At 40.6% G+C, this 25995-nt stretch overlaps 3 protein-coding genes across 3 annotated transcripts; all 3 read left to right on the top strand.

The window, feature by feature from the left end:
- The first annotated feature begins 1575 nt into the window (after positions 1 to 1575).
- eif2s2 (eukaryotic translation initiation factor 2, subunit 2 beta) lies at positions 1576 to 6867 on the top strand. Its single transcript, XM_014991057.2, has 9 exons — positions 1576 to 1719; positions 2726 to 2909; positions 3031 to 3137; positions 3265 to 3394; positions 3480 to 3580; positions 4647 to 4795; positions 4894 to 4950; positions 5082 to 5167; positions 5565 to 6867. Exons 1-9 carry the CDS (start codon positions 1705 to 1707, stop codon positions 5738 to 5740), a joined length of 1005 nt encoding a protein of 334 aa, XP_014846543.2. The 5' UTR covers positions 1576 to 1704; the 3' UTR covers positions 5741 to 6867.
- A 664-nt stretch (positions 6868 to 7531) lies between these two features.
- LOC106920168 (uncharacterized) lies at positions 7532 to 11991 on the top strand. Its single transcript, XM_014991031.2, has 6 exons — positions 7532 to 7731; positions 8116 to 8276; positions 9821 to 9948; positions 10048 to 10250; positions 10382 to 10453; positions 10558 to 11991. Exons 1-6 carry the CDS (start codon positions 7625 to 7627, stop codon positions 11027 to 11029), a joined length of 1143 nt encoding a protein of 380 aa, XP_014846517.1. The 5' UTR covers positions 7532 to 7624; the 3' UTR covers positions 11030 to 11991.
- A 1628-nt stretch (positions 11992 to 13619) lies between these two features.
- l3mbtl1 (L3MBTL histone methyl-lysine binding protein 1) lies at positions 13620 to 25502 on the top strand. Its single transcript, XM_014990996.2, has 21 exons — positions 13620 to 13954; positions 15225 to 15409; positions 15633 to 15759; positions 16744 to 16936; positions 17206 to 17344; positions 17512 to 17560; positions 17829 to 17917; positions 19181 to 19285; positions 19354 to 19489; positions 19992 to 20083; positions 20362 to 20513; positions 20653 to 20750; positions 21061 to 21164; positions 21266 to 21376; positions 21516 to 21657; positions 22703 to 22805; positions 23180 to 23368; positions 23454 to 23503; positions 23749 to 23906; positions 23998 to 24060; positions 24166 to 25502. Exons 1-21 carry the CDS (start codon positions 13789 to 13791, stop codon positions 24298 to 24300), a joined length of 2586 nt encoding a protein of 861 aa, XP_014846482.2. The 5' UTR covers positions 13620 to 13788; the 3' UTR covers positions 24301 to 25502.
- Positions 25503 to 25995: the final 493 nt, after the last annotated feature.

Raw genomic sequence — 25995 nt, 5'->3', positions numbered from 1 at the left:
GTTTGTTCTTGGGTAACTGAATGAATGCCTCTTTAATGGAACACCACTTATACAATTACTTTAAAGCATCTCATGATTCATGGTTCCAAATAGAAATCATCAGTTTATTGGCTTCTCTGGAAATTTTTGACACCAAAATCTTAATGAGTGATAAATTTATGCCATAACTTTTAATAAGTGCTGTATGTTCCCCATGCCTCTGCTGGCACTCCGTTAACAAATTTGTACTATTGGATCCTGTTTGGGAAATTAGAGGGAAGAAGTATTTGTACACAGAAACAGAAATTAACTTAATTTTAGTTTTTACTTTTAACCAGATCACCGCCGCATTTTTCATGTCAAACTCGCGGCTGGATTTACAAGGATGTGGGTCCTTTTGGTGCCCGATCATTAGGAAGAAATTATTTTACTAATGTGAATTATAGTACATTAATAGGTAGTCTTATATGTCAGCTGGTAAGGACTGATGCAATGTGGGTTTAATATGTCCTCTGGCCAGTGACTCTATGTTAAGGCCAAGGAAGTCGACTGTAACGTCATGATTTTGAAATACTTGAATATTGCTTATATTCATAGAAATACTGATATAATACAACTCACATGATTTGGGCCTATGAGTTTTATATAAAGTACAATGTTTGCAATACAAACATTTATTTAAAAAAATGAAAAATATATATTTTTTTTGTCTTCTGTCCGTCAATCTCCTGCTACACAGGCGGATTGGCGCAGCGTCTGCAGTGAAGCGGCGCTGTACCTGCCTGTCGTGATGAAGAGAGACCTGAGTCAAAAAGCAAAGCTATCGATTTACTAGTCGGTCTATGTTTCTACCCTCATCTATGGTCATGAGCTTTGGGTCATGACCAAAAGAACGAGGTCAAGGCTACAATCAGTCGAAATGAGTTTTCTCCGTAAGTTATCTGGGCTCTCCCTTAGAGAGAGAAGCTCAGTCCTCCAGGAGGGGCTCAGAGTAGAGCCGCTGCTCCTTCATGTCGAGAGGAGCCAATTAAGGCTGGTTAGGATGCCTCCTGGACGCCTCCCTAGTGAGGTGTTCTGGTCATGTCCCATCAGGAGGAGGCCCCAGGAAGACCCAGGACACGCAGAAGGGACTGTGTTTCTCAGCTGGCCTTGGGATTCCCTCGGAGGAGCTGGAACAAGTGACTGACAGAGGGAAGTCTTGGCCTCCCTACTTAGACTGCTGACCCCACGACCCACCCCGGACAAGCAAAAGAAGATGGATGGATGGATGGATGGATGGATAGATGGATAGGCCTATTTTTTTGTATGAACTGATGGACAGATACATAGTAATTGTCTGGAAATGCCAATATTCACCACAGGGGTTTCCCCGTGGTGAATGGAAGATATATCCATGATGGGATGGAATATATCCATCCCATCCGTCCATAAATCTATTTATCCATTTATCTTTTTTACACATAGCTCTGCTGACCTGAAAAAAAAAACAACAAATCCTAAGCACACACAGGAATCCCGTGTAACTTTTTGATCTTTTTTTCTTTTGTAACGTTTTGATCTTGAACGCTCCTCTCTCGCTCTCTTGCCGTGACGTCAGGGTTTGGCGACTTCGCACATGCGCACCGGTGCCCAGCGCTGATGCAAGAAATATCCCTGAGCAGACGTGTGGAAGTGATCGTGGGATAAGAAAAGTTGACTAAATTCTCTGTCGTCCAATTCGCAAACATGTCGGGAGACGAGGTAAGAGAGCCCCGACCACTCGGTCTTCAGTCAGTGTCGGTGCGGGACCTTTGCAGGAATCAGATGGTTGATTTCTCGGTCCTTATCGATGACTTTGGGCCTCGGCAGTGTTGCTCCCCTCCCTGTCCACGGCAGCTCACACATGGCTGGTGCAAACTGGGCTAGCAGAAGGCCGACTAGTCAGACTCATGTTCGCCTTAAAAAAAAAAAAAAAAAAAAAAAAAAAAGAAAAAGCAGCGAAATACGCTGTTGCGCTGGGGTTTATCGCACCGAGTGGGTGACAGGAATTAATTTTAGCTAATAAATCCGCCGTGTCGTTGCCATTGTATCGCTCAAACTGAGCGGGTAAAGAGGCTAGCTAAGCAGAAGCGGTGCTGCTAGCCGTTCATTTCTAACAGCTACACAGATTTAGCTCATTTTGACTCGACTAAAACAGACAAAATCAATGTAGCAGCTGTTAATCCACGGGGTCAAAACTGAGTCAATAACATGTTACTTTACATTCTTGCCGCTTGACGCTTTCTTGTTGCCTTTAACTCTAGATTGTGACACAATCTTAAAACTTTTACGGATTCGTTTGTCATCCATCCCTCTGGCGACACATCCACTTGTTTATTCAGTTCTCCATCCACCCATCTGTTCATCATGTGTTTTTCTGTTCATACGTCCCTCCATCCAGCAGCTAACTGCCTGTCCATCTTTCAATTCATCCATTCAAACGTCTGTCCGCCTCTTTGTTTTTGCAGAGTCTGTACTTTAAGACTGATTAGAAATATCTGCCGGTTAGAAATACTCAACTTCATTATTATGCTATAAAAATGTTCTTTAAAACGACGACCTCTGGAAATTTAAGTCTGAAATCCTAAGGATATTTGAAATAAAGTGACATTTAACCAGGTAATGATGCGCTCACTTTTATATTGATAGTCAAAGGCATGAAAACTCGAAATCTCAAGATTTCTTTTGGATTCTTTTGTGCCTAATTTGGGTCCGCTCCACTTTTCAGATGATTTTCGACCCCAACATGACCAAGAAGAAGAAAAAGAAGAAGAAGCCCTTCATGCTGGACGAGGAAGGAGGAGAGGGCGTGGGAGGAGAAGAGGCGAAAGAGGTGGAAGTCAAGGAGGCCGAGCCAGAGGTCGGGGAGGACAAGGAGGTGGATGTAGACGAAGATGAAGGCAGGAAAAAAGGTTTGAAAGAAGGTTGCTTTACGTTTCACAGCTGTATGTAACGGTTCTCTTCATGAAACATAGATTTGGCTGTTTTTCTTTTGTTTTTGTTGTTTTTAGCTGAGTTTGTCTATCGTTCTAGAACTGTCCGATGACTTGAACGACCTGAATTTCTTCAACCAGAAGAAAAAGAAGAAGAAACCGAAGAAGAATTTTGGGCTTGAGAACGATGTAGAAGAAGGATTAAAGGTCAGTCGCTTATGAACTGCTTTTTTACCACCTCCTTTGTCTTTCCTTCTTTTTTATTATTAATTGTACTTATTCTCACCCTGCATTTAAAACTAAGTTTTAATTCTCACTGATTTTAAAAAACCAGGAGCTGAAAATCGAAGGGGAGCAAACTGAGGCGCCAGAGGAGGACAACCTAGATTTGATGCTTCCCAGCAAAAAAAAGAAGCCGAAGAAAGTCGACTTCGACGAGGGAGAGGCTTTGGAAAAAGACGACGGTACAGACCACGGCAGCTTTCCTTCAATTCTGAAGACTTAAAGCGGGCTGCTCGGTCTTACAAGGTTTGCACGTTGTGTCTGCAGCTCTGGAAGACGACGACAGTAAGAACAACGACGGAATTTCGTTCATTTCCTCCACGGGTCCAGCGTGGGCCGGCACGGAAAGAGACTACACGTACGACGAGGTAAGACGGCACAGGAACTAAACGACACACGGGCGATTGCTTCAGTGGGCTTAGCATCAATCCCTTCCTTCAAAGCAAACATGTTACAGCAACGACAGGGAGGAGCGCCTCCTAAATTGGGCTCCGTGGGAACGCCACAGCCAACTGAGCACTGAGATGAAATGCAGAGGAACGTGGAAGGACAATCGAATAGTGTGGCTAGGTGATGGCAACATCAGCTCACAGCTAAAAGCAGAAGCACTGAGCGTGCCGTACTTTCTGAGAGAATAAAAAAAGAAGTTGAGTACACGCAGCACCGCCTAGAAAAGAAAAACGCAGCCGAAAGTAAAAGTGCTGAGCGAGGAGGCCTTCCTTCAGAAAAGAAGAATAATAAGGAATAAATTAATTATCCACATGATAAATTAAAACTTTTTTTTTTTTTTTTCCGTTTTTCTACCAAAAATTTGATGACAAAAGTCTTCCGTCTTTTGCTTTGGTCTCTTCTAACCCTTTTTTTTTTTTTTTTGACGGACAATTTTATCTACAGAGACTTTATAATTAATTGTCTTTGCTTATTTTGACTATTTAAAATGTCTTCCAGTTCCAGTGTTAAATGTTAATTAGATTTTAAAGCTTATTAATCTTTGTGATCCTGCATTATTGTTCCATTGCGATGGTCTCGAAACAACAATATTATCATTTATCGCGATAACGTTTGGGATAATTTATCATCTGACAAACTTTGTTACAGTGACAGGCCTGTGCAGGAATACTTTCTATCGAATACCTTTTACTGGAAAGATGAGCATGAAGGGTTCGCACAGTCGATAGCAACATTATTTCCATCAGCTTCTTTCTGAATAGCGTCTAAGAAAGAGACACTAATAAAAACAGAAGGACTCAGCCAGAAATGCTTTGCACGTGAGGAAAAACACGATCAAATTACACAGTCTTAATGAATGCAACATCTCAGTCAGTGGCTTTTTTTTCTAAGAAAAGGACAGAACTAAACCCAGAATCCACGTTTAAAACCAGCTGTTATGATGCTTATGAACAAATGTTTGAGGTGGGTTTTTTTTTATCCCAGCTCCTAAACAGAGTTTTCAACATCATGAGGGAGAAAAATCCTGACATGGTGGCCGGGGAGAAGAGGAAGTTTGTGATGAAGCCCCCTCAGGTGGTTCGAGTGGGAACCAAGAAAACGTCCTTTGTCAACTTCACAGATATCTGTAAACTGTGAGTCACAACAGCCGTCCTCGTTGTTTGCACCTCACTGACCCAGGCTGGTGAAAATCCCGTCAGAGGGCCTCATGCTTCTTCCTTCTCCCTCCCAGGTTGCATCGTCAGCCTAAACATCTTCTCGCTTTTCTGCTGGCTGAGCTGGGAACAAGGTACGTGGTGGTTATCTATTTATTTTTTATTTTTTTTAGCAGTACCGTGAAACTGTACATGTTAAAAATTCTTCACGGACACTGGTGTGTTTGTGTGGACTTAACATTTGTATCTTTTTGTCTGTTAACAGCGGCTCTATAGATGGAAATAACCAACTTGTGATCAAAGGCAGATTTCAACAGAAACAGATAGAAAATGTGTTGAGAAGATATATCAGTAAGTCGGAAGCGCCTCTATTTGCTACTGAACTAACTTGAATCGTATTTCATTTACAAACGTAAGCAACTGTGAAGCTACAGTGGCATTTGGATTATGGGTAATGTAGTCTCAAGGTTGCCTGGTTTTGGCTCTAGTGGCCTTTACTTGAAAGTGCTAAGACAGTAAAGTAGGTAAGGAGAGAGAGAAGGAAGCCATGCAGCAAAGGTCACCAGGCCGGGAATCGAACCTGGGACGGCCGCATCGAGAACTTGTGCTTAACTTCTGCGCCACAACAGCACCCCTTAGTATTTAGTCAGTTTCTCATCTTGTTCAATGAAGCTCTATGTGACCTGAAGTCCTAAATGTGTGTGTGTGTGTGTGTTTTTTTTTTTAATTAATGTTTTCTTTCCTGCAGAGGAATACGTGACATGCCACACCTGCCGCTCTCCAGAGACCATCCTGCAGAAGGACACTCGTCTTTACTTTCTGCAGTGCGAGACGTGCCACTCCCGCTGCTCCGTCGCTAGCATCAAGACTGGCTTCCAGGCTGTGACGGGCAAGAGGGCGCAGCTCCGCGCCAAAGCCAACTGAAAGGCCAAGAAACCTGGGCCCACTCCCACCCTCTCTTCTTCTAACGACCTCTTTTTTTCCCTGAAGCTGGGGTCGAGACGCCCTCATTGATTTTGCTTAAAGAACTCTCTGAATCGAACTGCGGGAGTTTGGCCGTTGTTTAGTTGTCATTTGCCTGTACAGGCCCGTGGGGGAGTGAGAGATGCATCTAAAAGCGACAGAAAAAGGTTCAGGTGCTGTAAAGTAAAACAGGTGATGTTCACCAGGAAACATCATTGGAGTGAATGAATTTGTTTTGTTGTTTAGCCCATGAATCCTCTGGCTCTTAGAACTTTTTTTTCTTTCCATTTGCTGTGATTTTTTTTTTTTGTTCAAGAAAAGCCTGATTGACCACAACTTGAATTCTTTCTTTTCTCTCCCACTTCACACATACCAGAGAGGAAGACAAAAGGTTACATTTACACCACAGCGAGTCGCATTGTGTTAAAACTACACTGATCCACATAAGAGTTTTGACGTCTTTCTATATATTCTTCGGCTCATCGCTAGACTGAAAGCCATTGCACTTTGTATTTTGGCCCAAGTCACAAAATCGTTTAGGTTTCTGTGCAGCTTCCCAATTTAACAAATGACCTAAGCGACAGGACTGTAATTCATTTATAGTTTACGCCAAACTTGTGAGAAATTGTCTTAATCTGGCTTCCTAATGGCTTTACTGTCAAAAGTAAAAAATTAAAACATTTTGGACTCAAAAAAAACCAACTGATGAACATGACTGTTTTGAAGCTGTAACAAAGAAACTAAAGCTGAGAACTTTTGTTGCATTGAGGATTTCTAAAGATTAGATCTATGTTTTTATCAACCTGATTTGAGCAATTTGAAATTAAAATTTTGAGGAAAAAAAAGCTTGTTTACTTGGGTTTGTAGCAAAATAAGAAAAATGTCAAGGTTTCTTCTTGCTGTTTGATATTTTAAGAATTGGTTCAGAGTTTTACTCCATAATTTAGCCGGAATATAAAGTCAGTTTGTGTACTGCAGACCACACGATGTTGGTTCTGCTTTTCTATAAGCCTAATGTGGATTAGGTCTGACTACTCAATTTAAAGCCGGGTTTTTACAGAAATAAAATGTTCTCTCTCTCCTCGTCATTACTTTTTATTTTTTTATTGCATTTTAGGTATTTAAAAGGGCTGCAAATCAAAAGACGGCAACTTACTTCTTTGGGGTAACATTTAACATATTGGCATTGGGGTGTGAATGACACCAATATAAAGACCAGAAATCAATTAAGAAACAAGCCATTGCTTCAGTGTTCATAACACCTTATTGTTAGAATTTTCTGTTATAAAGCAACACTGTGTAACTGGGAGCAGGGAGAAATTTATTAATGTAAGTCCAAAATGTGATCTGCCATGTGATTCACCATTTTGTCAGTACTTGCATTTTGCTGTAATTATAAGTGCAAGATTTTTTGGGATTTAAATCTACTAACTTTGCACATAAAAGGAATAACATTTCTATCTGTTCTAGTAGATTTGTCAGAACAAAGCCTGAACAATTGTTGCTACAGAATGTCAATTGAATTTAGGTCTTAACATTGACTGGCCTGTTCTAACATCTCTAAAGTTTGAATATTCACTGCAAGGAACACTTTTTATAAACATTTAACGGTTTCAATTAGAGAATCGCATAAATTTCTACCCAATACATCGGGAAAAAAAATCTGGTCATATATTTTGAAAATTCCGTACAGGAAGTACGAGTCTTTAGCTTCACTCTAATTGGCTGGCTTTGGCCTCGAGCGAAACCGTCGTAACGGAGGTTGTGACTGACGCAACTGAATCAACGCTTGGAGTTGTTCGGAGGAACAGTCTAGAACAGCGTTGTCTGAAATAGTAAATAAACATGCCTCGAGTCTACATCGGACGTCTAAGTTATCACGTCCGCGAAAAGGACATTCAGCGATTTTTCAGCGGATATGGAAAACTAATGGAAATCGACTTGAAAAATGGGTGAGTTTTGGCTAAATATGCGAACGTTGCTCGTAGCTTTGGAACCGCTGATGTTGAACGACGTAAATGCAGGAAATGTTCATGCTGTAACGCGAAATTTCTTTGTTTCAGTTGGTAAATTTAGCTTCATAAAAGGTTATGTGCTGATTTTGACCGAAAATGCATTGTTAAACTTAAGTTTATTGACTGATTTTCGACTCCGTGTAGCAAATGTCGCATGGCCAACATGGCGGCTTTGTATTTTTTTACATTGGAGAGCTAGCGTGGGCCTAGCTAGCCTAGCTAGCCGCATGGCTAACCGAACGGTCGACCAATTGAATGAATTGCTTTTTTTTGATGGAATGTTGTTCTCTAGCCTAACTTGAAACGTATTCTTTCTTGCAGCTATGGATTCGTGGAGTTTGAAGACAACCGGGATGCCGACGATGCCGTGTATGAGCTGAACGGAAAGGATTTGTGCGGAGAGCGAGTGATCGTTGAGCATGCCCGTGGCCCGCGGCGAGACCGAGATAGCTACGGAGGGGGTTACTGGGGCGGAGGGCGCAGTAAGTGCCATCTATTAGATCATATTCTCTTTCCCCCTTCCCTTCAGGGTGAGGTTGCAGTGTAGAGTACGAAGAGAACCGTTTTTAGCTATAAATCAATTAAATTTGTTGAACATTTGTTCTCTGGTTGACTCGTATTTGTTAATTTTATGTTTTCTCCCAGGTAAATAATCTTGATTAAGAGCCCTCGGATACACACATTTTGTGCATGCTTTTCTTAAAAACATATCTAAAGCTATTTGTAGTTTTTAAATGTAGTTTCTTCACATTTGTAAGCAGTAGTTTGACGAAATACTTTGTTTTCCCCAAACTCATCTGTGGTCATATTACAGTTTTCTTTGGCTCTTTCTTTTTTATTTAGGTCAAATCCCACCCCACTCTGAAGTTGTTTTCAGTTTCATTAATAGTCGCTGACCTGTGAGTTTTTGCTCCCCCTGATCATGGGCCGCCCTGCATTAAACAGTGGTTCCTTGATGGGAACGAGCAAATAACTGCAGGTCAGGGTGTATGGTGATCCATAGTGCTCTTCATAGTGTAAACAGAATCCATTTTGTAAGTTAAAATTCTTTCTAATATTTCTTTGACTCATTTATTTCATATTTACATTATTTAAACCAATGTAGCAAGTGTACATTGTTCTTGGAGGTTAGGACTTAACTAACACTTTTTCGTTAATTTGTGTATTTGCTAACTTTGGCATTTCTCTATATTTTTCTATATATTAAACATTAACAAAAGTCCTTGATGTTTCAATTTGAAAGAGTCCAGCTGCGGGCTGAGGCTGAGAGTCCATTGAGGCTAAAGATGACTGGCTAAGATGACTGCCTGTCCCGTTTGGCCTTGGCTTTCACCTTACAATGTGTGTGTGACCTTTGCCCCCTTGATCCTTGGCTGACCTAACCGGAAGCCATGATGACAGCAGCCTTTTGCCAATAGACCAGGGGTGATGGTGAGGATTGCCATTGGTTTCTATGTTGACCGCAAACATGACTGGATCGGCTGTAGTTGAACAACTTACAATCTAAAGAAAATATGTAAGTGCAAAACTGGGAAGAAGGGTGCACCAGACTAGCATCTGGCAAGGTACCAGTTTGAAATGCTTAGAAAAGTCATTGTATCATTTAGACTCAATTGAATTCGCCAGCCTCCTTGACTAAATACCATGTGGATGCCGCCTCTCTTTTTGTTACAGGGTTCAGAGGGTCTGAAAGAACATCACTGTCCAGCCAAAGCATTTCTATAAGATATAGACTTTAGTTAAAAGCCTTTGCTTTGCTGGTACTAGAATCAGTGGTGTTCTTTGCAGCAGCAAGCATCTTTATAATGTGAATGCTACAGACTTTTAAAGAGTCTTTGCAGTGGCTGTTAAAATCTCTTAACTGAAGCTCTGTGAAGGAGATAGGGATCTGAGGGACTCCTATTTGAATATATTCCCCAGTTTGATCTGGCCTGTTTTCATTCGGTAGTCCAGACCAGTAGTTTTCTTGACCGTATCACTTTTAGTTCGTTCTAAAGCATGTTTGTGTGTGCTGTCGTCTCTAAAGGTAGTGGTTACAGCAGCAGCAGCAGCAGAAGCCGCTCTGGAAGGGACAAGTATGGACCTCCAGTCCGTACAGAATACCGCCTCATTGTGGAAAACCTGTCGAGCCGCTGCAGCTGGCAGGACCTCAAGGTAAGCCTTTTTTTTTTTTTTCCTCCTCTTATTTACTTCGTCAAACGTTGAATGCTGAAACTCTAAACACGTCGTTACATTTGTGTCTGTCTCGTGAAGGACTTCATGCGTCAGGCAGGCGAGGTGACGTATGCCGACGCCCACAAGGAGCGAACCAACGAAGGGGTGATAGAGTTCCGGAGTCACTCTGACATGAAACGGGCCATGGACAAGTTAGACGGCACAGACATCAACGGGCGAAAGATTCGATTGGTGGAGGACAGACCCCGCAAACGAAGGTCTTACTCTGGCAGCCGCTCCAGGTGGGATTACTCATGGATTTCAAAAAAATTTTTAAAAATTTTTCTTCTGGAAAACAAGCTTCTGATATAAAATAAATAAATAAAAAACTTAACTTGAGATGTCATGTGTTTGATTCCTCTTCTGTCATCAGATCTCGAAGTCGCCGCCGCTCCCGCAGCAGAAGCCACAGGAGCTCAAGGAGTCGCTCCAGATCTCACTCCAGGTGAGTTCAGATTGAAATGTTTTGAGTCAGCTGTAAGAGTTTTTGTTTTTGACAATCTGAGCATCTCTACAAAATGTCACAAAATAATTTTTTCTCCCCATTAGGTCCCGTTCCCGTAGCAACAAGAGAAGGCATCATTCTCGCTCGAGGTCTGAGAGGAAGTCTCGTTCCAAGTCGGGAGAACGGAAATCGCGCTCTCGCACCAACAGATCTCGTTCTGGGTCCCACAAGTCCAAATCTCGCTCGCGCTCACAGAAATCTCGTTCCCGTTCAGCCGACCGGAAATCAAAGTCCCGCTCCAAGAGCCGCTCTAAGGTCAAGTCGGAGCGGGATTCTCGTAGCAGATCCAAGGAGATGGATGTTGGTGCTGGTGAAGACAACAACAAGAAGTCCCGCAGCCGTTCAGCTTCCCCTGTAGAGAATGGGAAAGAGGAGCGCACCGCCAAATCAGCGTCCCGCTCCCCGTCCCCACAGGAAGACGAACGCCGATCTAAATCCAGAGAGAAGCGCTCAGCGTCCCGCTCAGTCTCCCGCTCAAGGTCTCGTTCACGATCTAGATCAGCCTCTCAAGATTAGATGTGGAAAATGTTTTTCCCCTCCTTTTTTTTTTTTCTTTTTTTTTTCTTTTTTGTGTTTTATTATAATGCTGTAAATAACGAGCGGTGTCACAGGCTTCTGCTTCCTTACCTTTTCTCTTCAGACTGTGCTGTTTTGACATGCCATCAATAAATGCACATTGTCAGGGCTGTTTTTGGAAACCTGCCTATGTAAAAGATGATTTCTGATCCTAAGTTTTGAGTAGTCTTCTGCTTGAGACTCATTTTCTAGCACACAGGTAATTATTTTAAGTCTGTTTTCAATAAAGTCTTTTCTGGCTTTGTACGAACAACGTTAATATTCTTTGGTCACTGTTACCAGTAAATTTGCCGTTTTCTTACTTTCCCCAGATTATATGAGGATTTTTTTTGTTTTGTTTTAAGTTTTATGAAGTGCACAGTTATGAGTGAATAGTTGATACTGATGCAGTTTTTTTTTCTTATTGGCCTTTTTTTTTCTTTTTTTTTTTTTAGGACACAAGAGCGTGTACTATTAAACTTCCTAATTGCATTGTGAAAAGTTTGTTGTACTTTTGAACAACTTGCGTTGTAGTTGGGTTATCCTTTGAAAAAAATAAAATTGTTCATAAGCTGTGCTTGGATGCATTTCCCCTAAATTCTTAGAAATATTGAGGCAATGTTTAAATTGAGTGAGAGTAGACAATAATGCTGATATACTTTCCTGACAATAGCTGCTTCGGTTTGGTTACTGCCTTATTATTCAGGTTATTTTTCACGCTTGTTCCTTTCTATCCCCCCTGGTTTGAGGTGTGATTCAGGTTAAAACAATTGAATTCGGATATTGTGCATTTTTGTTGGTGTCGAAATGACGAGCTGAATGCAGCATCGTAATTTTTGTCCCAACAATTTTATTTTTCCCCTCAATGACTAAATGAAATGTTTTTTTAAAATTGTATGTTCAATTAAAGATCTTAAAAAGAACATGTGACGTGCTTTATTGAAAAAAGAAAAAGAATTGACTGCAGTATTGACGTGACCTATATCGTGCTAATTATATAAGTGGTCTGTCTTGAAAGTGGCTCTGGCTGTGAAAATATCCTGTTCTATGTTCAAATGTCTATTTAAAAAAGATAGACTATCCAGACTGGTATGCAGTTTACTTGATAAACCCGAATATGTTCACTGAAGTGTTAAAAATGGAGTGCTTGCTAAAGAAGTCCTTCTGTCGTTAGGAAAATAAATAAGCGATCAGCTACTGTGTGGTAGCTGCACGCATGCGCAAATTGAGCCCCGGAGCCGCAGGAAAGCAGCGCTGGTAAGCCAAATGTCAGTTTCCTAAATGTTGCCAACGCCTTTACTTTCACATTTATAACTATTTTAAAGCGGAGAAGGAGATAATATTCACCTCGCCTCTTAAGAACAGGCTCCGGTTTGTGTGCTTGCTTTTTTTATTTTTAAAATCTCCATTAGGTACATCCTTTTTTTTACGGTATGGATGTATTCAACCAGAAGCCTTTTCGATATAAGAGGGGGGGGAAACAATTATCTGATTAATTACCGCTGAAGACTTAGTCTTTAAAATAATAAAACTAGGCTGCTGCATTTTTGTTACTACGGTGTCCGACATGCTTAACGTTGTATGGGTAAGATAATACTAATTCATTATAGATGCTTATGGCGAAATTGGTAGGTTCTTTTTTGTATATAACTGTGGGTTTTAAAGGACTTAGTGTTTTGGTTTTCCACAATTTTTTGGTTTGTGGATTTCAGAACCTCCGCCATTTTAACTGAAATGCTGTATTTTTGTGTATGTGTGTGTGTGAACTTGAAAGCTTGTGCGTAAATATTGGCGTGTCACCATTGTTGCCTTATTTCATTGGATGTAATGGATGGTTGTTTGGAAGAAGTCATTATGGCCGTAGCTGTTTTGTAGTTTTATGTAAGTAAATTCAGCGTTCCACTATGTTATTTTTATTTATTTATTTATTTATTTATTTATTTATTTATTTATTTATTTATTTATTTATTATTGAACCGTTATTTCTGGGCTAATTTTTATTTTGTAATAAATGTTGCTTCTGTAAACAGACAGTTTTGGCATCAAATCTAACCCAATCTTTAGACAGTCTGTAACATAGATTAAGGTCAACAAACCCTTAAAAAGTAAAACAGGGAACAAAAATGATATATTTTCTTTTGGTTAAACATGATATTCCGTATTAATACTCCTTGACATTTTTAAAAAATTGACAAACATCCAACATAAAGTAGTGGATAATTTGTGAAGTGTAAGGAAAATTATCTCTAAGGCATGTTTCACATAAATCTAAAAAGTGTGGCATGAATTTGAATGCAGCCCCTTTTTTTTGCTCTGATGCCCCTAAATGCAATCCAGTGAAGCCAACTCACTTCAGAAGTCATCTAGTTGTGTGTAATGAGACAGATTTGCTCTGCGAGGTTTTTTGAGGCTTGCTTGGGAACCTCAGTGGACAAACAACATCGCGTGAACCAAAGAAAACAGTTAATGGATCAGTGATATGGTTAGGTAAAATTATAACCCTGCAGCTCAATCCATTACCACAAAGGACTTGGAATCTGATTCTTAGAGATTTCCAATCGGACTGAACCTTTGGAAACCTGAGTGCTTTGAAACTTTTTCAGAATAAAAAAATAAATAAATTTGCAAGTCATTGTAAACCTCTTAGTATTTTTATTTTTTTTACTTTTTTGTTTATTGGCTTTCCAGCGGTCCAACACAGGAAACAGGGAGCCACCAATATGAGTGGCAAAGTAAACATGGACGCTCAATCCAAAGAAGCTGACGGCACAACCACTGACCCGTCGCCCTCCCCTGCCGGCGAGACCATCCTCATCTGCGACAATGTCACCAAGAAAGCACGCGCCATGCCCCACGCCACCACCACCACAGCTCTCCTCTTGCCAGGTATAATGACACATTAATAAGCTGCAGTTAGTGTTTTAGTTCAGCTAACTCATGCTGCTTGGTTCTTACGTTGTTAGAGAAGCACAACAGCCATTTTATGGAACATGTTAAAGGAAAACGCAGCGTTAGCCGCCACCAGCACTTCCTTCAGTTTGTGAAAAGTTCTTGAAACGATCTCCTCTGAACTTGGGGCTTTTTATTGCTACATTTAAATAAGTCGATTTGTATTTATATTGCAAGTAATTCTGCAAAAAATGACCCTGACTACAAATCACAGCAGCCCAATAGGCCCAAGTGCTTCTTGTTACAGTTTTAGAACCATGCAGTTAACAAGGTCAGTAGATCCCTTTTGGATCTGTGTAGTTTCACTGATCACGTCTACCTTCCTCCCTAAAACAGCAAGTTGATTTATTTTAAATTATTTATCCATATCCAGAAACAATAACACTCTGTCACATATTTTAGGTGTCAGTTTCTGTTTTAAAATCAAGCACGTTTATGTTATGTAACAACAGGATGATCTGAACTCCATTTCTAATCATCTCCTAAAATGCAGTGGCCTAGATAAAGTCTGGACCTTAGATGTGGTGGTGTGACCCGAAGCAGACTGTTCAGCGTGGCTGAATTTAGGCAATTCTGCAAAGAAGAGCAGGAAAAAAAAATAATAAAAAAATCCTCCACAGTGATTTAAAACACTTATTACAAGTTTCTGATTCATCTGAATTGTTGATAATCTGAAACATTTCAGGATAACAACAAAGCAAAAATAATAAAAAGAAGAAAAAAAATCTATTAGATTTTCTAATAGAAAAATCTATTAAAATTGTAATCTATTGTTTTAGGTAACTTTTTAATAATTATATTGGCTTGGAATTGCACTATTAGACCAGTTGGACTATTACTGTTGTTACTGAAACATATGAAATAAAGTTAAAGTGGATTTAAATAGTACCTGTTTGTCATGTAAAATGAACAGAGTTTTATTTTTGTTTTCACATGGCCATGGAAAACTGAGATGAATGGAAAAATTAATCTTCAGGAAAGAAGATTGCATTTTGAGAGTAATTGATAGAGGTCTTGATATTGGGGTCTGTAAATTGAGTTTACATGGTTGCGTCCCAGGTTCTTTAAAATTACATGTATGACACATGATGTAATTACCTCTATCTTAGCTAATAGAGATATTCCTTTTTCTGAGCTGACGTCAAACAGTTTCTTTCATTGATCGCGGTAAGAAACGATCAAGGGATGCACGTTGTGTTTCCTGCAGCTCCTCCTGGTCACCAGAAAGTGGAACTGACTCAAGCCCTCGCCGTGGCAAACCCAGGAAAAGGCAGCAGACCAAATGAGATAGCTGCTCCCACCCTGACAGCACAGGTTGGGGGGGCTTGTAGCATCGTCCATGTCCTCGAGTGGAAGGAGGGGATGGCCATTCTGCCCAGTAGCAACCTCAAGGTGAGCTCCTATTTCTGATTTGATGCTTTGAAGTGTTCAGTGCGCAGAGAAACAGAAACAGAAGTTAGCTGCTTTTCTACATAATGCGATTCATCTAATCTTTTTGTGGAGCAGAAAGAGCCAGAATTATATCAGACATAGTTTTTACACATCCTGTGACTGCATCAGAGGCCGAAAGTCTGACTCATTTTCACAAACGGGCCCTCTTCTGTGCATGTTGCAGTTCTGCGTGAGCGATGTAGGCACTCTGAGCACGCTGATAACCCCAGGGGCCACCAGCGGCCCCACCGACCCAGCAGCAGGGACTTCTGGACGATCCATCGAGGCAGAAAGCCCGCCAAACAAACCAGGTAGAGTCACCAAACCACTGGAAACAAAGACAAAATACAGCATTTTAATGAAAACGCTTCACTTTTTACACCGTATAAGAATAAAAACGACCCAGATATTACAACCAGGACAACCCTTTATTATGTTTGACTAATCCAGAGTGCAAACTCAGCATTTTTGACATAAATGCTCAAAAAGATATTTTACAATTAGAATAAAATTTCGCAGACCATTAAAAGGCCTGTAATGCATGAAGAGTAATCTAGTTGAACTTTATCCAGTTTATAAAATAAAGTTTTCATTGGTGTAAATATCAAAAATATCAAGACAATTGTTCACTTTTTTATATTTCCACAAAAGCATTACAGCTTTCACAGATCATAACCGTAGTTTAAAATGACGTTTTAACCTGTGTTGAACGTTCCTGCTGGAGGTATGACCAGTCTAGGCATTTTACATTTTGAATTGAATTTGGTAAATATTGTCTAAATGCTTGTGAAGCAGTAAAATAGCCATTTAGTGATTCGTCCAGCTGGTTGCTGTGAACGGGATGCTGCCTCAGCCTTACTGTTAAAACTAGCTGATTGAACCATAAAACTGAATAGATTTAATGTTGCTCATATTTGACTAATTTTATATTTAGAGATAGTTCTGATTGGTTTCTGGAGCTAAACAGCAGAAAATGAGCTGCAAAATCATTTAAATATGGGGTTATGTCACTGAGCCAAGCAGCATTAAATACCGCTAAGTGTATTTCATTTTGCCGCCGGACTGGTTACACCGACACACTGCTGCTTCCTGCATACGTATAATACTTTCTCCGTTCAGTGATCCTACTGTGCGCGCGCTGAATGGAGCGCAGATGAGCAACAATTACACGAGCTGCAGCAGAGCTCCTGTGGAGAAGTCAAGAGGCTGCAGCTGCATGCCCACAACGTCGTTCGGCAGTAACAAGACAAATGCGGTTTTCCGTGAACTGGATATGAATTTTTAATTCCTCTCAGCCCCAGAAGTGTCTGTCCCTGTCGGTACCGTGAGAGCCGCCGCCGCCGCCACCGTCGCTGCTGCTGCCGTGGAGCCAGAGAGGCTGGTTCCTGTCAAACTCGAGGCCCAGGTGGGGCCGGAGCAACAGAACCACGATCCAAGAGCACAAAGGAGCTATGCAGAGGAGCTCCGCAGGGACCCCGTCTCGGACAAGTATGCTTACAAAACAAACTTTGAGTGTTTTTGGTCTCATGATTCAAATTCATATTTAATCAAATTTAATTCATTTTGACCCAGTTAAATCAGTTCTAATCAACCAAACACATTCAGTTCAAACTAATTTTCTTTCAGCGTATCGCATTCGATCAACGAGTTCAGCACATTTTGGTCAAATTTGAATTCAGTACAAAACAGCGCAACTCATTTCGTTTCCTGAAGGGAAGTGAGATGTTTTTTTGCATCGCATTTCTCATTTGTCTCAGGAGAAGCGTCAGTGTGGAGAAGGTGCCTGCAGGTGGGAGGGTCTCCTCTCTGAACCCAGACCACCTGAAACCCATGAGGAAGAGGAAGAGGAAGGAGTACTTGAGTCCGTCCGAGGAAGACTCCGACATGGAGGGAACGGTGGGACGGCACTTCGCTCTGTGTTTTCTCTTCATTTAGTGTGAAGCTGCTGCTTCTTGTGGGATTTGATAGGTTTCAGTTTCAAGATGTTCTTTCAGATAAAATATCTTTTTTTCTTTCCTATAAGAGAATTTCTGTTTCTAATTCATTTCAAACATATTTTCTAGGATGAGAAGATGGATTATTCTAAAGCAGATGGTCGACTCATCAGAGGAGGTTATTGTTTCCTTTTCCCATTCACGTGCTTGAAAATGCTGGATTTAAATTTTAAATTTGCAATGTGATGTGATGAATAAAATAACGGATAATAATTTGTTAATCTCAAGATTTTTAGAGCTGACTCCTTCGCTTTTTCGGCCTTCTTCCATTCCAGTCAATATTTAATTATAACTATTATTCTTCTCTGTCAGTAGTTTCATTTTATTCCTTTAACAAAAGCTTTATCTCATAAAGAAATACTCTTGATTTATTTTGTTTCGAGAAGGTGGAGACAGTAAAACTGAACAATGGACCTGGACTCAGTATCTGGAGGAAACCAAATCTGTTGCTGCTCCCAACAAGCTCTTCCATGAGGTATCCTTCCCTTTCTTTTTATAACTTGTAGCATAAATATAATAAAGCAAATCATCCAAGAATAAGACGACATATAGGAAAAATATTTACCTTTTAGATTTATCTTACATCATATTTCTCTGGAGTTTGAGGGGGTTTATTTTTTAAAGAGAACGTGTTTGCATTTTGTGTTTTTAGTCTGTTTTTAAACGTCCTGGTGTGTGTAAGTGTGTGTCCATATGTGTGTGTTTGGACAAGGACGATGCAGAGTTCTCACCCTGCAGCTGCTAAGCAACCAGCTGGCATGTCGATAGCATCAAATGTAATCCAATCTGATTCACTCTCTCCTGCAGTTCTGCAGCAGTCAGAGTTGTTTCTTTATTTTTATTACTTTAATTGTATAGAAAAAAGTATAAAGTATTGTTAAGTGCCATGAACTATAACTTTTATAATTCTAAGTCACATCAAAAGGCTTATTAAAAACAATTATATTTAAATAAATCCCTCCAAAACAATCAACTTGAATAAACATAGTGTTCATAGTTGATGTCTCTTGAGAAACTGCCTGTGGTTTGATGTAAAATTATGAAAGTTGAGTTTCTGTTCTGCAGGTAAAGACTTTTACATACACAGGAGTTTGAGGTTATCACTAAAGATAAATCAACAAAATATCAGTGGGAATAAATGAAAACATTTTCAGGTTTTGTTGTTGTTTTTAGAAAACTAATAATCTTTTAACATTTTATGAAGACGCCTGTGTCATTGCCTTTCAGAAATAAATCTGTTGGTTGAATGAAATTGACATTAAAACCCAATCTGCCAGACATAAGAACTTTAGTGTTAAATGCAAGAATTTGAAAAAGTTTGACGTTTAAAATGACAGAAGACTGTAGAGACTTTTCTCTACTTCCTTCTCTATCCCCTTCATTGTGTCTGATGGAAAGATAATTTAGTTCCTCTTCCAGCCGAGCGGCAGACAGCTTGGAGAAATTTGACCTCTGAATCGTCTCTTATTTCAAGCACCGAGAAACAGAAAGTCATGGATTTCTAATCCAAATCTCCTAGAAACATTAACTCACAATAACTAAAATGCTTTAGATGCGTTTTTTTAAATGGGATTGTTCCGATTTTTTTTCCCTCCTGCCGAAAAAGCGGGGCAGGTTGCATCTTTCTAAAGCGTTCAGCGTGAGATGAAAACATATTTAAAGGTTTTCAGTGCATTTTTTTTTCAGGGGAACCAACAATTTAATCTTCATCTGTATATTTTTTATCTGTGCTGTTCAGGCGCAGAGCGTCCCCACTGTGAAGAACGGCTTCAAGCAGGGGATGAAGCTGGAAGGCATTGACCCGCAGCATCCTTCCATGTACTTCGTCCTGACCGTGGCTGAGGTGAGCCATGTGTGGTCAGGCGGCCTCCTCCGGGTTTTTGCCGCTCTAACGTGTGGGTCGCGCTGCAGGTGTGCGGTTACCGGCTGCGGCTCCATTTTGATGGTTACTCTGACTGCCACGACTTCTGGGTGAACGCCAACTCTCCCGACATCCACCCGGCAGGCTGGTGCGAGAGCACTGGACACAAGCTGCACACTCCAAAAGGTCAGAGGTCACGGCGTCTGTAAACCTTATCAGTCCACCGAAACAAAATTTCACGCCCCATTTTTATTTTTAATCTTTTGGTTTCTTTTGTATTTTGACCAAATAATTCAGTTGTAAAAAAAAAAAGTTTTCTCATTTTTTTTTAATGTTTAGCCAAAATGTGCAGCCTTTTGTCGATATTTATGTATTTTTTTTCTATTGGAGCCATATTTGGGCTCTACACAACTAATTAAAAAAGAAGAAAAACAATTAACTGAAATGAATACATAAGGATTTTTTTCCCCCAGTAATTAAAGGCAGGGAATAAATATACTTTTGTGTGGTGAGTGCTAGCAAAGCAGTTGCTGATATTTCTCTGTTGGTACTTGTCCATTCCTTCAGCTTAAAGGTATAAAAATAATGTTTTATAGTAATTTGCATAAAGAAGCAGTGCCGTGCTACAGAGTAAACAAAAACAGGATAACTACTTCTCAAGGTCCCTGTCTCCGTGTTGTTTCTGCAGGCTGTAAGGAGGAGGAGTTCACATGGACCAACTATCTGAGGATGACTAAAGCTCAAGTTGCTCCCAAAGAACTTTTTGCCAGTCCTGGGCGGGTAAGTGCCACTCCACAGTATGATTCCTGCTGCGCAAGCACCAGGAGCCGACAGGTTCAGCGCCAGGAAACTGAATTGTGCTTTTGTTATGCATTTCTTAGTTCAATAAATGTTTGTGGAATTTAGAGAGAATGTGTTGCTTGAAATAAGAAAGAAATCTCTACATCAGAAGCCCTTACTTTGCAGTTTTTATTTTGTCTTAGTTAATCCCGACGTGTTTGTCTGTAAGTTGAACAACACTTACCGATACCTTCCTGTTCTTCGCCCTCGTTGCTCAGATGGATGTAAAGTGCGGTTTTGAGACAGGAATGAAGCTGGAAGCCGTCGACCGGATGAATCCCTCACTCATCTGCGTGGCAACCGTCACGGACGTGGTCGACGACCGCTTCCTGGTTCATTTTGACAACTGGGATGATACGTACGACTACTGGTGAGCTCTTGGACTCTGCTGGTCATCTTGGCCTTTTTGTCTTCTGTTTGGTTATGCAATCCCAGTGAATAATTTTTTTACAATTCCTTCTCTTATATTAGCAACTCATTTTTGTTTTTTCTGATTTTAACCTGTGCAGGTGTGATGCCAGCAGCCCGTACATCCATCCTGTTGGTTGGTGTCAGGAGAGGAACCTTCCGCTAACGCCGCCCCAAGGTGACCAGCACAATATTACCAGTAATAATTACATCTATTTTCAAATACCCAAAATAACCACATCTATCCATCCTTCATGTTCTTTGCATTGTTCTTGTCCACATTTTATTTTCATAAATGAAGCACCTGATCTGATTTCTGAAAATGTGGTTTAAATCCGTTTTACACCTAGACATTATTTTCTTATGTTTTTTTCCCCCATGTATGCTCTAAGAAGTTCTAATTAAAATATCACGAGGTCTTAATATGAACTTTGGACATGCTTTGTTCGCAGTTGTTGAACAGTTGTTGTTGGCAGGAAGTGAAAAGTACATATTCACACCATAAAAAGTGTTTTCTGCTGCACCAGATTACCCCGATCCCGGGCAGTTTTCCTGGTCTCGGTACCTGGAGGAGACCGGCTCCAAGGCTGTGGCTGCCGACGCCTTTAAAGTGGTGAGAATGTTAAGAAAAACAACAAGTGTTTTTCTTATTTTTTTTCTTCTACGTTTTAGAATACGTTTGATGTGTTTGCTGTAAGTTTGCTCGTTTTGCAGAGGCCGCCTCACAGCTTCCAGCCTCAGATGAAACTGGAGGCCGTGGACAAGAGAAGTCCTGGTCTGATCAGAGTGGCGACAGTGGAAGAAGTGGAGACTCATCGCATTAAGGTAGCACTCTTCGTCTGAGTAGTGCGTCTGTGTGATTTTATAAACGATCTATTTGACATAACAGTTTGCAGTCGACGTTTCAGGCTCGTTTTGAGTGTTTGTCTCGTGACTTCATTTCTGTTGGTTTCTCCTTTCCCAGGTGCATTATGATGGTTGGAGTCACGTCTACGACGAGTGGATGGACTCAGATCACCCAGACATCCACCCAGCAGGCTGGTGCGAAGCGACTGGCCACCCTCTGAAAGTTCCTCCTCGCGACGCTAAAAGTCAGCAGCCGCATGGTAACAACGGGAACTTACGACTCTGCGTTGCTTTGAAAGCTTGTTCGTTTCTATCTAGTACTGTATCCTTCCAGATTTCTTCCCTTTTCACGTTTTTTTTTTTTTTTGCCTCTTAAATGCTTATGTGAAGAAATTAGGTAAAGATCATACAAAAAGTGATTCTCAAATTACGACTACATTTATTAAGGGAAATAGTTTTCCAAACCACTCCTCCTTTTTAAGTCTTAAGTTTAAGTTTGATTACAGCCAGACTTGTAAAGTGAAGATGCAAATTAAAAATAAACTGACAAGATGAAGCAGACCAAAACATCTCAAAAGCAACACAAAAAGTTTCAGTCATGGATGAGAAACAACGTAATTTAGATCGTCGTGTTACAAAGCCGTTTCTAAGGCTCAGAGTCTGCAGTGAGCTACAGTGAGAGCTGTTGTCTGCACATAGAAAAACTATCTAACACTTAGTGAAAAACAAACTGAAGCATTTTAGATAAAGGGACGTTGAAGACGGTTTAACACGGTGAGGACAGTGTTAAACTGGAGTTGCTTTGCTGCATTATTTGCTGTAACTGAAACTTTAAAGAAGAAAACCCTGAAGCAAAAAGTTCAGCTATTGGTTCATGATCATAAAGTTAAGTGAGAAGTGGTTGGGATTAATGTGACCTAAGAAGGTCATCCAGAATCCTGCTACGTGGCAGAATTAACCCAAATCTGGAAAACAAAGTGGGCCAAAACTCCTCCTCAGTGACGTAAATACCTTATTGCGAGATCTCACACATATTTGTTACCAGTTAGTATGTTTAGATTTACTTTTTCACATGTGAAAACTGCATTTTGTTTTCACCCAGCTTCTATTTTTAGGATTAAATTGATGACCTGAAATATTTAGAAGTTTTTTTTTGTTTGTTTTTTTTGTTTGTTTTTTTTTAAAGGCAAAGACAGAAGAACTCTGCAATGATGAAAATTGATCTTTACAGGATTTAGGATAATACCATGTTTGTTCACTGTTTATGTGGTTATTAACCATGTTTTTTTTTTTGTAAACATTTAGGTGTGAGAGAGCCTCCTGCTATGGGTCAGAACACCTACCCCACCACGGTCCCTTGCAAACCCATCAGCCACCCCAGAACCAACAAGTACAGTTTCCACAACAGGTGAGAAATGAGCTCATCTAGTCATATAACAAACTGTTTGCTTTGAGCTGAAGCATAACAACGCATCACTGAAGAAAAACAAGAATCTAGAGCAAATTGTTGAGCTGATAAAAGTAAGAATTGATCTGTTTGAATGCTACCAATTAAAATTGAAGCATAAATATATTTATTATATTTATATCCAACACTGGAACCATTTCTTTCTATTGTAAAATCTAAAAATGTCAGCATATGAAAAATTTATTCATAACCAATCATTAAGTGTCTAGATGTGGAAACTGAAATGATGAAAAAAAAAAACCTGTAATTTATGTAGCAAGTCCTTTAACTGTTCTGTTTCCAGATTTTCATTTGGGGCTCTGTCTTTGAAACAGGAAGTGCCCAACTCCAGGTTGTGATGGTTCAGGTCACGTGACCGGTCGGTTCACGGCCCATCATTGCATATCTGGCTGCCCATTGGCCGAGCGCAACCAGGGAAGGCTGAAGGCCGACCTGTCGGACTCCGAGTGCAAGAGAAACCTCTTCATCGGCCAGAGGACTAAGAAAACTCATTACCGTGGCAGGTAGAAACCCGTACGCATAAATATTTGTGCTTCTAATGACTGGAAGTTTTCTTCGAGTGTCACCAGGATATTTTCTTGTCTTAAGGATTGGCCGTCCGCCCAAATACAGAAAGAACCAACAGAGGGACTACCAGAGTAAGGATTTGTCTGTTGTTTCTACGTGTGAGATGAACAGCAGTATAAGCATCATTGGACAGATGTCTCTAAAACTGAATTAATTAGACACCAGAACAGGGGATAAACCAAAGATAGCATTTTTCCTTTTGTCAAAGGATTTATGTTTATTTTTAAAATCTTTAACCTTGTTCCTGTTGAGCCATTTTTTTTTACCCATGTAGCTTGTTTTAGTCCCCAGTCCATTTCCTGTTCTTTTTGTCCAGACATGTCCTCAGAGGGAGTGTACCCGTCCCTGTTCATGTCGGCTCTGACCGGTCAGTCCGACCGGACTCTGTCTCTCTGCTGGGAGCAGCACTGTAAGCTGCTGCCCGGCGTTCAGGGCATCCATGCCAGCCAGGTGGCAGCATGGAGCGTCGATGAGGTCGGCCAACGTCACAGCTCACCTTTCTTCTCATGGAGTCATTACTGTCTCTGTTTTGATCGTTCGGAACGTCTTCGGTGGTTCTCTGCAGGTCTTCAGGTTCGTCCAGAATTTGATTGGCTGCGAAGAACAGGCTCGCCTCTTCAAAGAGGAGGTACGACCGCCAAATGATAAAAAACAAAAAACAAAACAAAAGACGCACCGATCTCTACTGTCGGCAAACAAACCCTGTCATTAACTTCTGCCCGTGTTTCTCCAGATGATTGACGGGGAAGCTTTGCTGCTGCTCACCCAGACCGACATCGTGAAGATAATGAGCATCAAGCTGGGGCCCGCCCTCAAGATCTCCAACGCCATCCTCATGTTCAAAACCACAGACGAGGGGCTCAAGTGATATCACCTCCACTCACCGGAGCGAGGCGTCGATCATCGTGTGCCAAATCCATTCTGTAGCAGGGCCAGAGAGGAACCCTGAATACGTTTTTCCATGTGTTTGGTGTCTTGTGCCCATCAGAGAGAGGGATGGGAAAAAAGGGGGAGACGGGAGTAGATCGGAGAGAAGCAAAGCTGAGAAGGTTGGATAAATGGAGATCATTTGTACAGCCGACGGAGGAATCCTGAGATGTTTAGAAAAATTGGTTGAAAAAGGTAGTTTTGCTAAATTTCTTTGGTCGGTTGTTGCCAAACACTAAGACATCTGCGTCACAGAGTTGTCGTCTGTGGCGTGTTTGGCTAAAACTTGAAGTCTGCACAGCTTTTCAAGCTAAACTTCAGTTTTGGCTATGAATGGGGGGGAAAAAAAAAAAAAAGCTGAAGTGTTTTGATGACAGTATTGTTAAGCCAGCACTAGAGACAAACAGCGACTTCCTGTACGAGAGGTCAAATTCGACATTCGACACAATAGCTGGGTTTAGTAGAAAGTATTGCAATCGAAAAGTTTACGTGGAATCCAGATTTGAACAGAGGCAAGAAAAAGAGGGGCGCGGTTTAAAATAAAATACAACGACGCAGACGAAACACCTGAATCATTATACTTGTATAAAATGAAAGAAAGAAAACTGAAAGAGATGGGAGAAGTGGAGAGTCTAAAACGTGGGTAGAAAAAGTAAGAAGGAGGTGTTAACTGCAGTAAATGAGGCCGGATAGTGAGGCCTCTGCAAGCTTCACATTTTGTGCAATAATAAATTCACAAAAGGGGTCTGCTTAAAAACAGATGCCTAACTGTTGCTTGGTAACAGTATAAAATAAAGAATACAAATAAGCTACTTTAGTCAGTCTGTTTCATGCACAGAGAAACTCAAGTATTACTTATAATTAGAAGTTCAAGTTATTTGTACCTAAATGTCTCCATTGAGAGTTAGAAAACAGCACAGTCTTTGACTTTATATCTCTACTTGAAAAAAAAAATATCTGAACTTATTTTTTCCTAATGGAAAAACGAAAAACAAATCCGCGTTTTAGCACAATTGTAAAATCTGGACGGTATAATAACAGTACCATAAGCCGTCACTAGAGAGTGCAGAAATCCACATTTAGCACTATAAACATATGTTTGGTATCTTAACAAGTTTACTTGTGGTTGGCACTCCGTTCAGAGTGCGCATATGTTTACATTTTGTGTCAGAGGTTGGCTGAAACACTGTATGAGGTTGAAATTGTGTGAAAAGAGTTTTATGTTTTAAGGGCTTTCGGAGTATCTGTTTGTCTCTCTGGTGGGATTTCTGTATGTATGTCTGCGTGTGTGTGTGTGTGCGTGCGTGAGCGTGTGCGCGTGGAAGCAAATGAAGATAATCTTGAGTCACAAACGCCATTCAATACATACACAATAATAAACATCCAACCCTGTCTTGTCTATTCTCATTTTCTTGTCTCGTTTGAGTCTTGAGGAATAGCACTTCCTTTCCTCGCGCCGGTTTGTGTCCAGAATACTATTGACTATAAACTGAGTTTGCGTGCATCGTATCCCCCTATTGGCCGTATTGTCGTCAACATTTGGCTGTGGATGGTGACAACTCCTTCCACGCCCTTTTGGTCTTCACTGCTTATCGTTTTGTTCCACAGCGGCATCCAGGACGGTGCTGATAAACCA

The sequence above is a fragment of the Poecilia mexicana genome, unplaced genomic scaffold (genome assembly GCF_051168715.1).
Source record: "Poecilia mexicana isolate PSO_F unplaced genomic scaffold, ASM5116871v1 scaffold_7, whole genome shotgun sequence".
Classification (NCBI taxonomy): Eukaryota; Metazoa; Chordata; class Actinopteri; order Cyprinodontiformes; family Poeciliidae; genus Poecilia; species Poecilia mexicana.
The sequence above is the reverse complement of the archived record's forward strand: the minus strand, read 5'-3'. Positions and strand labels throughout refer to the sequence as shown.